The sequence below is a fragment of the Marmota monax genome, unplaced genomic scaffold (assembly GCF_021218885.2).
Source record: "Marmota monax isolate L192 unplaced genomic scaffold, Marmota_monax_Labrador192_F-V1.1 WCK01_AAM20220418_F8-fsc00070, whole genome shotgun sequence".
Lineage (NCBI taxonomy): Eukaryota > Metazoa > Chordata > Mammalia > Rodentia > Sciuridae > Marmota > Marmota monax.
The window spans coordinates 9,848,683-9,863,419 of record NW_026692116.1 but is presented as its reverse complement, the minus strand read 5'-3'; the positions used below and the strand labels follow the sequence as shown (position 1 = coordinate 9,863,419).

Below are 14,737 nucleotides of genomic sequence, written 5' to 3'. Positions count from 1 at the left end.
CTTACAGTGGTCAAAAATTTGTGGAGAGAGAAGGTAGAATGGTGGTTATTGGGGTCAGGGGTGGGCAGTAATAAAGGGAATGGGAGTTGTTTAATGGGTTTTTGTGTTTGGGATGATGAAATGTTCTGGAGATGAATAGTGTTGATGGTTGTACAACGTTGTGAATGTATTTAATGTGCTGAACTCTACACTTCACAGTGGTTAAAATGGAAAACAAAAATAAGTTATGAATAAATAATAAAAAAGGTAGAAAAAAGTGTTTATAGCAGCACTATTCACAATGGCCAAATGATGGAAATGACCTATATGTCCCATCAATGGATGAATGGATTGTAGTGTGTACATACAGTGGAGTATTATTCAAACATAAAATGGAATGAAACACTACTACATACTATAATATGGACCTCACAATATTATACTAAATGAAAGAAATGAGACACAAAGGTCACATATTTATATGTAATATCCAGAATAGGTAAGTCCATAGAGACTGAAAGCAGATTAATAGGAAAACAGAGGATTGATGGCTGGGGTAACTGCAGTCCTTAGGGGTGGGATGGAGAGTTCCTGGAAGAAAACTTTAGAGATATACGTAAAGTCTGAAGAAAGGCATCTGTGGAAAACCTACAGTTTACATCATCATCAATGGTGAATGATGGGACACATTCCCCATTAGCAGGTTCAAGACAAAAGTCTTCTCTCAGGTTTGCATCAAAATTGTCTTGGAGGTGCTAGCAAGGGTAATTAAGAAAAGAAATGAAAGGCATCCAGATTGGAAATAAAGAAACAAAATTTATGACTTTTCATATACAACATAATCTATATGGGAAATCCTAAGGTATCCATCAAGCAACTACTAGAAGTAGTAAATGAGCTCAGCAGAGTTGCAGGATTAAAAAGTCAACATTTCCATCTTCAACATCTCTAGCAATTAAAGAAATGCAAATTAAAACTACACTGAGATTTCATATCACTCTAGTCAGAATGACAATTATCAAGAGTACAAGCAACCATAAATGTTGGTGAGGATGTGGGGGAAAAGGTATGCTCATACATTGCTGGTGGGACTGCAAATTGGTGCACCGATTATGGAAAGCAGTATGAAGATTCCTCAGAAAACTTGGGATGGAACCAACATTTGACCTAGCTATCCTACTCGGATTATTCCCAAAGGATTTAAAATCAGCATACTACAGTGACACAGCCACATCAATGTTTATAGCAACTCAACTCACAATAGCTAAACTATGGAACCAACCTAAGTATCCTTCAATAGATGAATAAAGAAAATGTAGTGTGTGTGTGTGTGTGTGTGTGTGTGTATATATATATATATATATATATATATATATATATATATATATATAAGGGATTACTACCCAGGAACTAGAGAATATCATGCTAAGTGAAATAAACCAATTCCCCAAAACCAAAGACCAAATGTTTTCTCTAATATGTGGATGCTAATTCACAATAATGTGGAGGAGGGGCTATGGAAGAATAGAGTTACTTTGGATTAGGCGGAAGGGAGAGGAGGGAGTTGGGGGTAGGAAAGGTAGTAGAATGAATCAGATTATTACCCTATTTGCATATATGAATACATGACGGGTGTGATTCTACATCATATACAACCAGAAGAATGAGAAGTTATGCTCCGTTTATGTATGATGTGTCATAATGCATCATATATAACTAATTAGAACAAATCAACATTTCCAAGTCAAAGAACAGTCTTAAAGTGAAATTAGGAAAATAAAATTCCATTTATAACAGCATGAAAAAAATTAAGTTTAACAAAAGATATGCAAGACTTATACACCAAAAACTACAAAATGTTGAAAGAAAGTAAAGAAAAGCTGATGAAGTGGAAATAAATCTCACATTCAGGGATCAGAAGACATGTTGTTAATATTGCCCTACTTCCCAGCTGATCTACAGATTTAACAAAACCAGAGTACAAACCCAGCTGGCCCTTCTTGAAGAAATTGAAATGCTGACCCTGAACTTTCCACAGAAATGCAAAGGACTTAGAATAGCCAGAACAAAATTAAAAAGGGACATAGCTGAAGAACATTCTTCCCAGCCTCATAACCTACAAAGCAAGGCAGCCTGCAATAAGCCAATCCCAAAAAACCAAAAGCCAAATGTTTTCTCTGATAAGCGGATGCTGATCCATAGTGGGGCTGGGGGATAGGGAAGAATGAAGGGACACTGGTTTATGTACAGGGGAGTCAGGGGAGTTGGGGGGGGAGCTGTGGGGATGGGAAGGACATTATAATGAGACAGACATTATTACCCTGTATACATGTATGATTACACTAGTGGAGTGACACTGAACCATGTTCAGCCAGAGGAATGACAAATTGTGCTCCATTTGTGTACAATGTCAAAATGCATTCTACTGTAAAATAAATAAATAGACCTTAAATGGAAATATAAGACTAAGCTTTTCCTGACTTTGGATTATACATCAGTTTCTTAGAACACCAAAATATGATTTAAACCCCCTTCTGATATAGTAAGCCTTATCATAATTAAATGTTTTTTTTTTTTCAAATGACACTCTCAAGAATGTGAAGACAACCCACTTACTGGGAGAATATATTTTCAAATCATATAAGAGACTACTTTTTGGAATATATAAGGAATTTTTATAACTTAGTGAGAGGTAGACCCATTATAACTAAAGTAGAACAAATTGTTCGAATAAACATTTTTTTATAAAAATTTACAAGTGGGCAATGAACTCATGAAAATATGCTCAACATTGTGAACACATTAGAGATATGCAAATTAAAACCACAGTGAGACACTAGTATATATCCCACTAGAATGGCTATAATAATAATTTTTAAAAAGGCAGGTAAACAGATGCAGGCAAGGATGTGAAGAATTCAGAACCCTCATTTATTGTGAACTTAAAATGGTGCCACCATTTGGAAAATATTTTAGCAGTTTCTCAAAATGTTGAGCAGAGAGTTGCTACATGACCCAGCGATCTTATTCTTAGTTATGAACACAACAGAATGAGAACATATGCACAAAAAATTGATTATAGGAATATACATAGCAGCATTACTCATAATAAAAAAAGTAGGAAGAACTAAATGTCTTGTCTGGGATAAAAGTATAAACAAAATGTTTATATTCTCACACTGACATACTGTCTGGCAGTTAAAAGGAATGAAGTACTGATACATGCTGCAATCAGGGTGGGTGAATCTTGAAAAACTTTATGCTGAGAGAAGCCAGCCACAAAAGGTCGCATTGTATGATGGATTCTCACTTCTGTAAGTATGCAGAGACTATTGAACTCTATCGTATGTATATTCAATAATGACTTTTTAAAAATTTGAGGGAGGGCTGGGGATATAGCTCAGTTGGTAGAGTACTTACCTTGCATTTACAAGGGCCTGGGTTCAATCCCCAGCAACACACACACACAGACAGAAAAATAAAATTAAAATGTAAGGGAAGAGTAGACATCTTGCTACAATCATATTTGGCAGATTTCAATATTCTTCTCTATGCAATTGATAGAACTAAAGAAGCATCAACATAGATGTAAAAATTTGATTAGCAGTTATCAGCCACTGTGCCTGACATTTACATAATGACTATAGACTATACATTCTTTCCAAGTGCTTAGCATGGTGTATTCACCAGATAGATTATATATTGTGCCCTTGAAGTCTTGATGTATTTAAAAAGATAAAATTGTAGAATGTGTTTTGTGATAAATATTAAATTGAAAATAAATATCCAGAAGATAACCTTGGAATTTCTCAAATATTTAGAAATTAAATAACATGTAAGAGCAATTAGAAAATAGATTGAGCTGAATTAAAATGGAAATAAAGAATCAAAATGTGTGATTATTAAATTAACTCAGTGTTTGGAACTGTACTGTTAGACATATGTAGTTATATAGATTTAAAGATGAATTTAAGATTCTGTTTCTTAGATTCAAGTGCTCAATAGCCACATGTGGGTAGTAGCACAAAATAATTTCCATTGTCACTGGAAGTCCTCTTGGACTATGCTCGAATAGAAGGAAATACAAAGCCTTGCCAGGTGTTGTGTTGCACGCCTGTAATCCCAGCAACTCCTGAGGCTGAGGCAGGAGGATCTCCAGTTCAAGATCAGCCTCAGCAATTTAGTGAGTCCCTAAGCAATTTAGAAAAGCAAGGGTGGGGGGTTGCTAGGGATGTGGCTCAGTGGTAAATGCCCGTGGGTTCATTTCCTGGTTAAAAAAAAGGAAATGTAATGTCCTAAATGTTTACATTAATAGAAAAGAAAGATTCATAATCCATAATCTTAAGTTTTTTTCAGAGAGAAGAAAGAAGGAATTAAACACAAGGTAAGTAGAAAGAAAAAAGGTAAGTATAAAGATAAAAACAGAAATAATCAAATATAAAATAGATAAGTAACAGAGAAAAATTACTGAAACAAATCTGATTTGTAATAGAAATTCATGCAATTGGTAATCTTGGCTAGATGATCATGAGAAAAAGAAGATGCAAATTTCAGGAATAAAAGAGGACAATGCTGGGCTGGGGCTGTAGCTCAGTGACACAGCACTTGCTTTGCAGGTGTGAGGCCCTGGGTTTGGTTCTCAGCACCACACAAAAACAAACAAACAAACAAACAAATAAATAAAAAGACGACAATGCATTATTGATCCTGCAAACATTAAAAAGATGATTAGATGGGCACAGCAGCACACATCTGTAATCCCAGCAGCTCAGGAGGTGGAGGCAGGAGCATCTCTAGTTCAAAGCCAGTCTCAGCAAAAGCAAGGTGCTAAGCAATTCAGTGAGATCCTGTTTCTAAATAAAATACAAAATAGGGCTGGGAATGTGGCTCAGTAGTTGAGTGCTCCTGAGTTCAATCCCTGGTACCAGGAAAAAATAAATAAATAAATAAATAAATAAATAAAAATAAATTCCATCCTCCAAAAAAACCACAAAGCACTTTTGCACATCAAAGGAAAATAGTGGGAAAGCAACATATAGAATGGTAAGAAATATTTGCAAGTCATATATGGTGTTATTATCTAGAATATATAAAGAACTCCTATAATTCAACAACAACAGCAAAACCAAATAGCCCAATTAAAAATGCACAGGAGTTGGGGATATAGCAGGCTTAACATGTGTGAGACCCTGGGTTTAAATCCCAGAACCAATGGGAACAAAAAAGGGCAAAAGACTTGAATTGACATTTCTCCGAAGAAGATAAACATATGTCCAACAAGCCTAGGGAAAGACACTCAACATCACTGATAATCAAAGAAATGAAAATCAGAACAAGGTATCATCTCACATTCATTAAGTTAGCCACTAGTTTTTAAGAAAGAAAAATTGTAAGTGTTGGTGAGGACGTGGAGAAATTGGAAATCTTGTGCCATGCTAGTGGGAATGTAAAATGGTGCAGCTGTTAGGAAAACAATCTGGAGGGTCCTCAAGAAAATTAATTACTCCATGAACGAGCAATGCCGACTCTGGGTATCTATCTACCAAAATTGAAAGTAGATTCTCTGATAGATATTTGAACCCCATACCTATTGCAACATTATTCACAACATGCAATAGATGAATGAAGGAATAAATAAAATGTGGTGTATTCATATAATTGTAAATGGGAGAGAACAGACAAATCACCTGTGCAGAAGCTTTCTAAATAATTTGAAAATTCTCTGCCCTTAGGAGAGGGAGCCTAATTCTCTACTCCTGAAAGATGGGCTATACAGTCTTTCAGAGAATACAGTACTTGGCAAACCGTCCCTCAGCCAGGAAAGGGGATCTTTTGTCCATGTTGACAGTGGCAAACATGATGAAAGTATGTGCCCCTGACACAAGGTGATAGAAATGGCATTTCAATGGGGAGATCTTCTTCCCCCAAATGCCCAACCCTCCTCTAACATGAGAAAAACAAAGTATATGACAGAAAGACATCCTGCAGCACACTTGACCAGTAACTTCAAAACTGTCAATGTCATCAAAAATGAGGAAAGCCTGAAAAGCTGTCACAATTAAAAAGAGGCTAAGAAGACATGATGGTTAAAATAATGTAGTTTTCTAGGTGGGATCCTGGAACATAAAAAGGACATTAGGAGAAAACTACAGAAATATGAACAAACTGTGGGACTTGGGTTACTAATGGTGTGTTATAGCTGGTTCATTACCTGTAACAAATGTACTATATCAGTGTAAGAAGTTAATAGAATTGGGTGTGGGGTATGTGGTCACTCTGTACTATCTTCTTGTTTTTTTTTTTTTCTGTTAATTTCAAACTAGTTATAAAATATATATATTTTAGAGGGGGGAGGGTGGAGGATGGGAAAGGCAGCGGAGCACAACAGACACTAGTATGGCAATTTGTAAATCAATGGATGTGTAACTGATGTGATTCTGCAATCTGTGTATGGGGTGAAGGTGGGAGTTCATAACCCACTTGAATCAAAGTGTGGAATATGATATGTCTGATATGTCAAGAAATTTGTAATGTTTTGAACAACCCACAATAAAAAATTTTAAAAAAATAAAAAATAAATAAATAAATAAGGAATAAAAAAATATATATATATATTTTAAAAAAACAAGATACAGTGGATGACTCACTCCAACTTGATTCCCATGCTTATTATAAAGTTCCATTGTTATAGGTAAAATGTGGTATTGATATGCAATATATATACAGAAGAATGAAACCGAATGGAGAATCCATATGTAAGCCCACACTTACAGGCAAACTGACTTTTAGCAAAGGTGCCAAGGTAGCTGAACATGGAAAATAATCTTTCAAGGTGTAGGGCTGGAACAATTTAATAACTCTGGAAAAATTACCTTCATTCTTACTTCACTGACTTTTCCTAAGCTTTCCTTCACTTACTTTTCTTATTCTGTTTAACTCAAAATGGACCATTGACCTAAACATAAGCATGAGACACACAAAACTTCAAGATATGGGATGATGAAGGATGTAATGGTGTCAGCTTTAATGTATGACATCTCAGCCAATTTGATGATGGATAGGGCACCTGGTACCTTCCATTCACTGGTAAGTAGAATTCTCAGATACCTCTTTGAGGCATGCGGCATTTATATCATTTTACAGATGAGGAAACATGCTCAGTTAAGTTTGTTGTCCAGGATTATACAGCTAGTATGGCAGACACAGTTGGTGCCCTTGGTCACTTTCTGCAGTGCCATAGCTGAGTTGGGTCACACTTTTGTGGGCATCATACTCCAGAAGCATTTTGTGTGTGTGTATTTTTTTTTTCCTTTTTCATTCTGCGCTGTCTCCAGTATTGCAGGAATCTGTGTGATATCCATGTAAGTGCAAACTAGAAGTGTGTGTGTGTGGGCGGATTATTTCCACAGGGGCACCAGAGCTGCTGGATAAGTGCTCCAGTGTCCTATCCTTCAGACATACAATTTTAGGTTCTTCCTGTACACTCTTCTGAGATCATGGTGGAAGAGAGTAACTGTTGCCTCGAGCATTAACCTTGACTGTGGACCATTGATTGCATTGACCATTCTTTCCTTTACCTTTCTTCCTGTCCCTCGGATCATTTCTCAAATAAACCACTTGTACCCATGTTCTAATTTCAGGCTCTGCTCCCTGTTAAAACCAAGAATGGCTCTCAATGGCAGACACTTAGCATGGGACTGTGGAACTGGACCGTCCATTGTTTGGTCAGGTAGCAAATAGGACCATATAAGTAGATAGTGACAACTTTCGACAGGCTGTACTATTAGAATTTCTAAGACACACTTTTTTTTTTTTTGCATTGAGATGATGTACAGGTGAAAAGGAAGAGTTGGGTTTTACCATAGCTCTGAACTTGACCGATACAAGGAAAGATATTGTTGTGTACTGACTTGTACCATGAAGTTGGCTGCTTTTTGATAATTGCAGTAGAAGCCTTGAAGAAAACAGTTAGGATTACATCAGCCTACTGTTGACCTAGGGCATGCCAGAAAGCCAGACAGTCTCCATAGTATGTTTAAAGAGAGCCATGTCTCCTGGAGCCAAAGGACGGACTGCTCTTAAAATTAAACCCATGCTGCAGATCTAAGGGTGGCAGAGCTACAGAGGGACATGCAGGTTTGACAGGTTGCTTATGACAAAGCTGGAACTGTGAAAGGGAAGGAGTCTCTTGGACCGAGAATAGGGGTATTTATTGAAAGTGTCTCAGAAACTTAAACCTGCAGATTCCTGGCCAGCAGAAGGAATTCTCTTTGGCTACAGAACAGCTGCCCCTTGCCAGACAATTCAACTGAGGCAGGTGTTCACAGGTTAGTGCTTCTTTGTGGGATCTGCTTCTTTTACCTCTCATTGCCTCCAGGATTTAGAGTCTTAGCAGTCCCATCAGGGAAATTCCATTTCTGACCTGGGAGGAAACAGACTATTTATGGGAAGATTTGGAGAACCTGGATAGTACATACTGGTATGACACAGGGGGATTTGGGAATGGGTTTTGAGGGTGTTGGATGATGGATGGTATAATGAGGGTCAGAGAGGATTTATTGGGATGGGCTTATTCTTCAAATCAGGATTTAACATACTGGCAAGAATATTTAGGAATGGCATGCTATATATATTCATATTAGTTTTAATATCAAAATTCCAACTAGTTCTCAAGAATAAGTCAAATTAAACCCAGATTTGTTCTCTTTGTGAGCATTGGAAATTCTTTATCCAGCACCCTTAGGTTATAATCAGTCATTGCAACATAGAGTTCACATTGACCTGAGTGGAAATAATGATAGTTTAAGAAGAATGAATGTGTCAGTTATCTGTAAATTCATGTGCACTGTCAAGACAATCAAAACTTTCAAAATATGAGGCTAATTCAAAAGACAAGGCTGGGGATATAGTTCAGTTGGAAGAGTGCTTGCCTCTCATGCACAAGGCCATGGTTCAATCCCCAGCACCACACAGACACACAAAAAGATTAAGAATGGAACCAATATATGACCCAGCTAAACCACTCCTTGGCATTCATCCCAAAGTATTCATGTCAGCATACTATAGCAATACACAATACTATGCTTATAACAGTTAATTCTTAATAGCCAAATTATGGAAGCAGCCTAGGTGTTTATGAACAGATGAGTGGATAAAGAAAATGTGATGCTACAGAGACACAGCCACATTAATGTTTATAGCAGCACAATTCACAATAGCTAAACTGTGGAACCAACCTAGATGTCCTTCAGTAGATAATGGATTAAAAAATGTGGCATATATACACAATAGAATATTACTCAGCAATAAAAGAAAATAAAATCATGGCATTTGCAGGTAAATGGATGAAGTTAAGAGAAGATAATGCTAAGTGAAGTTAGCCAATCCCAAAAAACCAAGTGCTGAAGTTTTCTCTGATATAAGGTGACTGACTCATAGAGGAATAGGGAGAGGGAGCATGGGAGGAAAAAAACTCTAGATAGGGCAGAGGGGTGAGAGGGGTAGAGAGAGGGCAGGGGGTTAGCAAGGATGGTGGAATGTGATGGACATCATTATCCAAATTTTACATGTATGAAGACACAAATTGGTGTGAACATCCTTCATATACAACCAGATATATGAAAAACTGTGCTCTATCTGTGTAATAAGAATTATAATACATTCCGCTTTCATTTATTTAAAAAAATCAATAAAAAAGAAAATGTGATATAAATACATAATTGAGTTTTATTCACTCATAAAGAAGAACAAAATTATGTCATTTGTAGGAAAATGGATGGAACTTAAGAACATTGTGTTAAGCTAAATAAGACAGATTCAGAAAGGGTCATGTTTTTTCTCAAAAGTGTAAGTTAGAGATAAAAGTGGGGGAAAAAATGGACATAGAAGGGTAACCAGTAGAGCAGTGGAAGAGGCCTGAGAGAAAAGAAGGAGGAGAATTGAGGAATGAAATTGACGAGTTATGGTTATGCATGTATAAATATGTCACCACAAATCCCACTATTTTACCATAATTATGCACCAATACAAAATTGGTGGTGTTATTTCTTTCTATGTTTGGAATAATTATTCAATGAAAAAAATATAAGGATAATTATTGCAGGCATCTTTTGAATGTGTGCAAGGCTCTGAAATCTTATTAATTAATCTTATAAATTAATGCCATAAGACAATTGCATGCTCCTGCTGAGGACCAAACAAATTGAGTTGCTCCTCAGCAGAAGCATGCAATTGTCTTATGGCATTAATGACTTGGGATGACAGGTTTACTTGTCAAAATATAAGATGAATATTTCTGTGATGAGGTGCAAAGGCATCCTATGATTTTTCAATACCTGTATTAGCAAAGTTAGAATACCAGGATACTTTAAATAACTTTATTCTTACATTTAACAAGCTCTTATTAGAAATGCTTTGGTGTCAATACAATAAAAATATGCTGGTTTTAGCCCCCTTCCCACTGAATCATGTCAAATTACTGGAAAAGTTAAGCAGTTGTTCTCCGCAGCTGTTTTGGAATTTTTTCACAGATAATAACTACTACTTATTCACATGGTTTAATATGGATATAATTATATATTTTTGGGGGATTCCAGGAAAATGAAACAAAATATCCTGAAGAGAAATCTGCAGACATTTCTTAATTTCTTCTCCAGAGGTTGCTCACATAGGTGATTCAGCCGTCAGATCACTTTTTTCCCCAGCTTTGCCATTCTGATCCTTAAAGCTGTAAATTAAAGAAACAACAAGAGTTCTAAAAAAAGCCTTAATTTATATTCTAAATGACCATTTCATAGAATGCAGGAAAGTTTAGAACATACCTCAGATGGTTTTATCCAACAATGTGAGCATTGTTTTAGTAGCACAAAAAGATAGTAGAAATGATAAGCTATGGTTAACTTAGGGCAGAAGCAGATTCAGAACTAGAAGGAACCTAATTCTATAAAGATTATAAAAATTAGTAGAGCAAACACAGTACAAGTTGAATAAACATAAGATTAGTGCACATTTTCACAATTTGCCATAGATACATGTTCTTTTTTTTTTTAATTTTTTATTGTTGGCTGTTCAAAACCTTACATAGTTCTTGATATATCATATTTCACAATTTGATTTAGAGGTCAATTGTGTATTTCTGAGCTATGTACTACTGAAAAAAATGGTAATTAATGCTTAAAATATATTTCATGGTTGGGTTATATTTTAGCTCATTAAACTTGGTTGTTCAAAGGAGTTCTGGCCTTTGGATATACAATGATAAAACTGAATTTTTTATGTATATATGAAACAATGTGAACTAGCAGTTGAGTTGGATTGATTATTAATTATCTCTGTTAAGATATAAATATGCCTTCAAATAGCAAATGTATCTTTTTTGAGTGTGTTCTACTATTAATGATATGTGGATGTAGAAAGCATTTTTTAAAATGTAGGTTTAGAATTTAGAACAGTCCTTTGGTATTCTGGTATCATGCCTTAATGTTTAGGACTTCAGAGTGTAGCTGCCTCAGTCATGTTTTAAAGGTTGAGAGCTGTTTCCAAGGCACTAACCTACTGATTATATTAAGGATGTGGTATTACATTTATGTGTAAAATGGATCAAGGACTAGTTACTAAGCTAGTTGCACAATTTTGTTTAATGAAAACCAAAAGGGAAGACATGATCTCTCATTTCAGTACCATATATGAAAAGGGATTGGATCTGCTACTGTTAACATGATCATGGTCATTTTTACTCTCAGTCTAATCTACCTATAGGAATTTTTTTTTGTTTCAATGAAGTTAAAAATATTATTTCCCTTGACATTTGAATAATCATTTATAGTTGCAGGAACAAGAACCTTCCTTTTAGTTGGGACAGCTGAGAAAATTTCCCCCGCCCTATCTTAGGCAGGTGGTCTCTGGCTAGGCATTGTTGGGTGGTGAGCCCCGAGGAGGGGTCTGTAGTTCTACAATATGAGGTAAGCACAGGCAAAAGGCAAGATGTCATGAAGTTTCTACCTTGGATTTTATGAACCTCTACCTTGCCAATGCTAAAAGAGAGCAGGGGTAAGTGACTTTTTAATGGTCTAAGGCAGGCTGAAATTCTCTTCCCTACAGTTACTCCTCATCTTGAGATTCTGTCAATCAGGCAGGCTCTGTGCACCACGACTTCCACTGCAGTTGGTTAGAGTCTGCTTTCCTCCTTCTCGCTTCAAGCCTATGGTGGGTATAGATGGTAAGAATTACAGATAGTTGTGTGGAGACAGAGCATGCTGGCAATGGAAGTCCCCTAGGTGTAGCAGGTTCAACACCTGGGTGTCAGTTCTCCTTTTTTTCTTCTCTGATTCCTTTTTCCTCTCCTGGTAGCAATTTGGACACAGTTATAGCTGCCTAAACTTGGTGGGAGAGATCTTCTCTCCTTCCTTTCAGTATCCCTTGGCCCCTACTAGCTGCCGCAGGTTGGCAAGAGTTCTAAAAAAAAGCCTTATAACACCACCAATAACACCAGCACCAATAACATGTGAATTCCCCAGAGCAGAGGTTCCCCACCTGTCAACCTGAAATACTACTGATATCCATAAGAGGGCAGAATTGAGCTAAAACTACAAGAATGGGTTTGTGAAACTACCCAGGAAAGCCAGCTGTCTCTTGTGGGAGTGTAAGAGTAAAATCCCAGGAAAAGCTTGCTGGGACCACATATTAAAGGTATAGCATTGAGCTACACCTTAGTACATGACCATATTATATTACATTAGCAGATGGACATAATATTGCTTAAAATTTCCTATCATATTTATTACCCTGTTTATAATTTTGACAAAAATATTTTGTCTTTAAACTATCTAGGCTCTGGCTTTTCTCATTTCTACCTCTTTCTGTTTTCCAATTAAAAGTTGCTTTTTAGATAAGGCTTTGATAACCATATTTATATCAATAGAAAAAGAGACTAGCCTTTCATAACTATTAAATCTACAAGGACTATTTGTATTTAAAGGGGACCTATAGCAGAAATAAAGGAATCGATTTAAGTGGTAGATTTTTAAATACAATCATTTTTGGGGAGCTGTGATGAGAAGCTCAATCTACTTCATGTTAATGAAATTAAAATATGTAGGTGGTTATGTATTCTATACATATGGATGGTCCCTGAGAGATATATATGACAATATGATTAACTTATTTTAAAAACTCATTTAAACAAATACAGCTCTTCATCCCCGTGATGAATGGGAAAACAGAGCTGTAAAATAATATCATGATGGAAGGCAAGGAATTTGGAGCATTCTGTTTATAAGATCCAGGATTGATAGTACAGAACTTTGTATTGTTACTTTGTCTAGAATAGCTTTTCCTGTTTTCATTATTGTAGTTCAGGGGCAATGATTAGTGTTGTCTGGAAACATTAGTCACTTCCTGTCATTTTTCTTGGGGTAAATGTGTGGACATGCTTAGGGGAGAAGGAATAGGGTGTTTGGAAGGAGCTGGCTAACATCCAGGTTCAGAAAAGGGAGGTCTTACAGTGGGTAATGTCACTGCTGTTGACCATAAGCAGCGCATTCCTCTTTCCAAGTCCTCTGTGTTGTTTTACAAATGCATTTGAAATCTGAAGTTTGATCAGCAAACAAAGTTCATTCTCAAAAGAGAAAAGAATGTAGTCTTTACAGGTTTTCACTGTGGGGGTACCTGACTCAACTCCTATTGAGTACGATATGTAGTGGACACTTCTTAAGGGCTTAGAAATTCTTCAGATGATTAAATTTACAATTGGTACCCTAATTTAACTACTTAAAAGAATGGGAAAAGGTCCATTTCATTGTATTATTAGCAGCCCAAGATTGGGTTAAGGTTTGCTGAGGAAGAAATATCCAGAACTGGGCAGGTACCACACTTCTATAGAATTAGGTTCTATTTGCCGAATTGGCTGGTACTTAGTGTCTTTTGCTTTTTAATGATAATTCTTCATTTAGAGACATAAAATATTAGTATCCCTTTCAAACACCCAGAATGTGTATGTTTGGGTCATTTGACTTATACCTCTAAACAAGGGATATTTTTAGCACAGCTATTCTAATTGAGTCTGTCAGGCAATTTATTATTTCTTTTATAAAAGGTAACTAGAATATGATGTTTAAGTGATAAAAAAGAATTTAAAATTGAGGAGCTATCACTTTGGTAGAAAAAAAGTGTTAAAGTTCTTTTTCATTCAATACTAAAATAATTAGGTGGCTCTAAAGCTATAAAAACTTCATAGAGAATGAGAAAGGCAAATATATACAAATAGAAAAATAAATATGCTAAGTTGGAGAAGACTATGCAAAGTTAAATATCACAGATGATGTTAAGATAAACTGACATTCTATTTTTAAAAATGTAGAAATATTAAGGAAATAAAATTAATAAAACTATAAAAAAGTATAGAGAGAAACAAGATATAGCAAAATAACAAAATACTGTGAAAATAATATTCGTTTCTTATATTTTTTTTCCTTGCAAAATTAAGGCAATTTGTTAACTTATGTGGAAAGTTGAAATCATAGCCAGGCACAAAAAAAAAAAAGTAGTTGTCATCAGATTCTGGTGGGAAATTTGTTATCAATGATCCCACATATTAGTGTCCCAAATACATTCACACCATGACAGAAGACAAATATCAAGCTACTAAAGTCAATCAATTTACTATCCAAATAAGGTAACAATTTATTTTCACTTCTTAGCTTTTAAAGTGACTTAATCACTTTACTCTGGTGATAATAATTGGATCAGCCTTAAGAAAAAC

The 14,737-nt window shown here is 35.8% G+C and overlaps 1 protein-coding gene across 1 annotated transcript in view; it reads right to left on the bottom strand.

Moving 5' to 3' along the window:
- Positions 1-10,341: 10,341 nt before the first annotated feature.
- The window catches only part of Palmd (palmdelphin), a 46,103-nt gene continuing 41,707 nt past the window's right edge, over positions 10,342-14,737 (bottom strand). Inside the window, exon 8 of the mRNA XM_046462391.2 lies at positions 10,342-10,705. Coding sequence (XP_046318347.1) covers positions 10,662-10,705 — 44 coding nt within the window. The 3' untranslated portion in view covers positions 10,342-10,661. The remainder of the gene's footprint in view (positions 10,706-14,737) is intronic.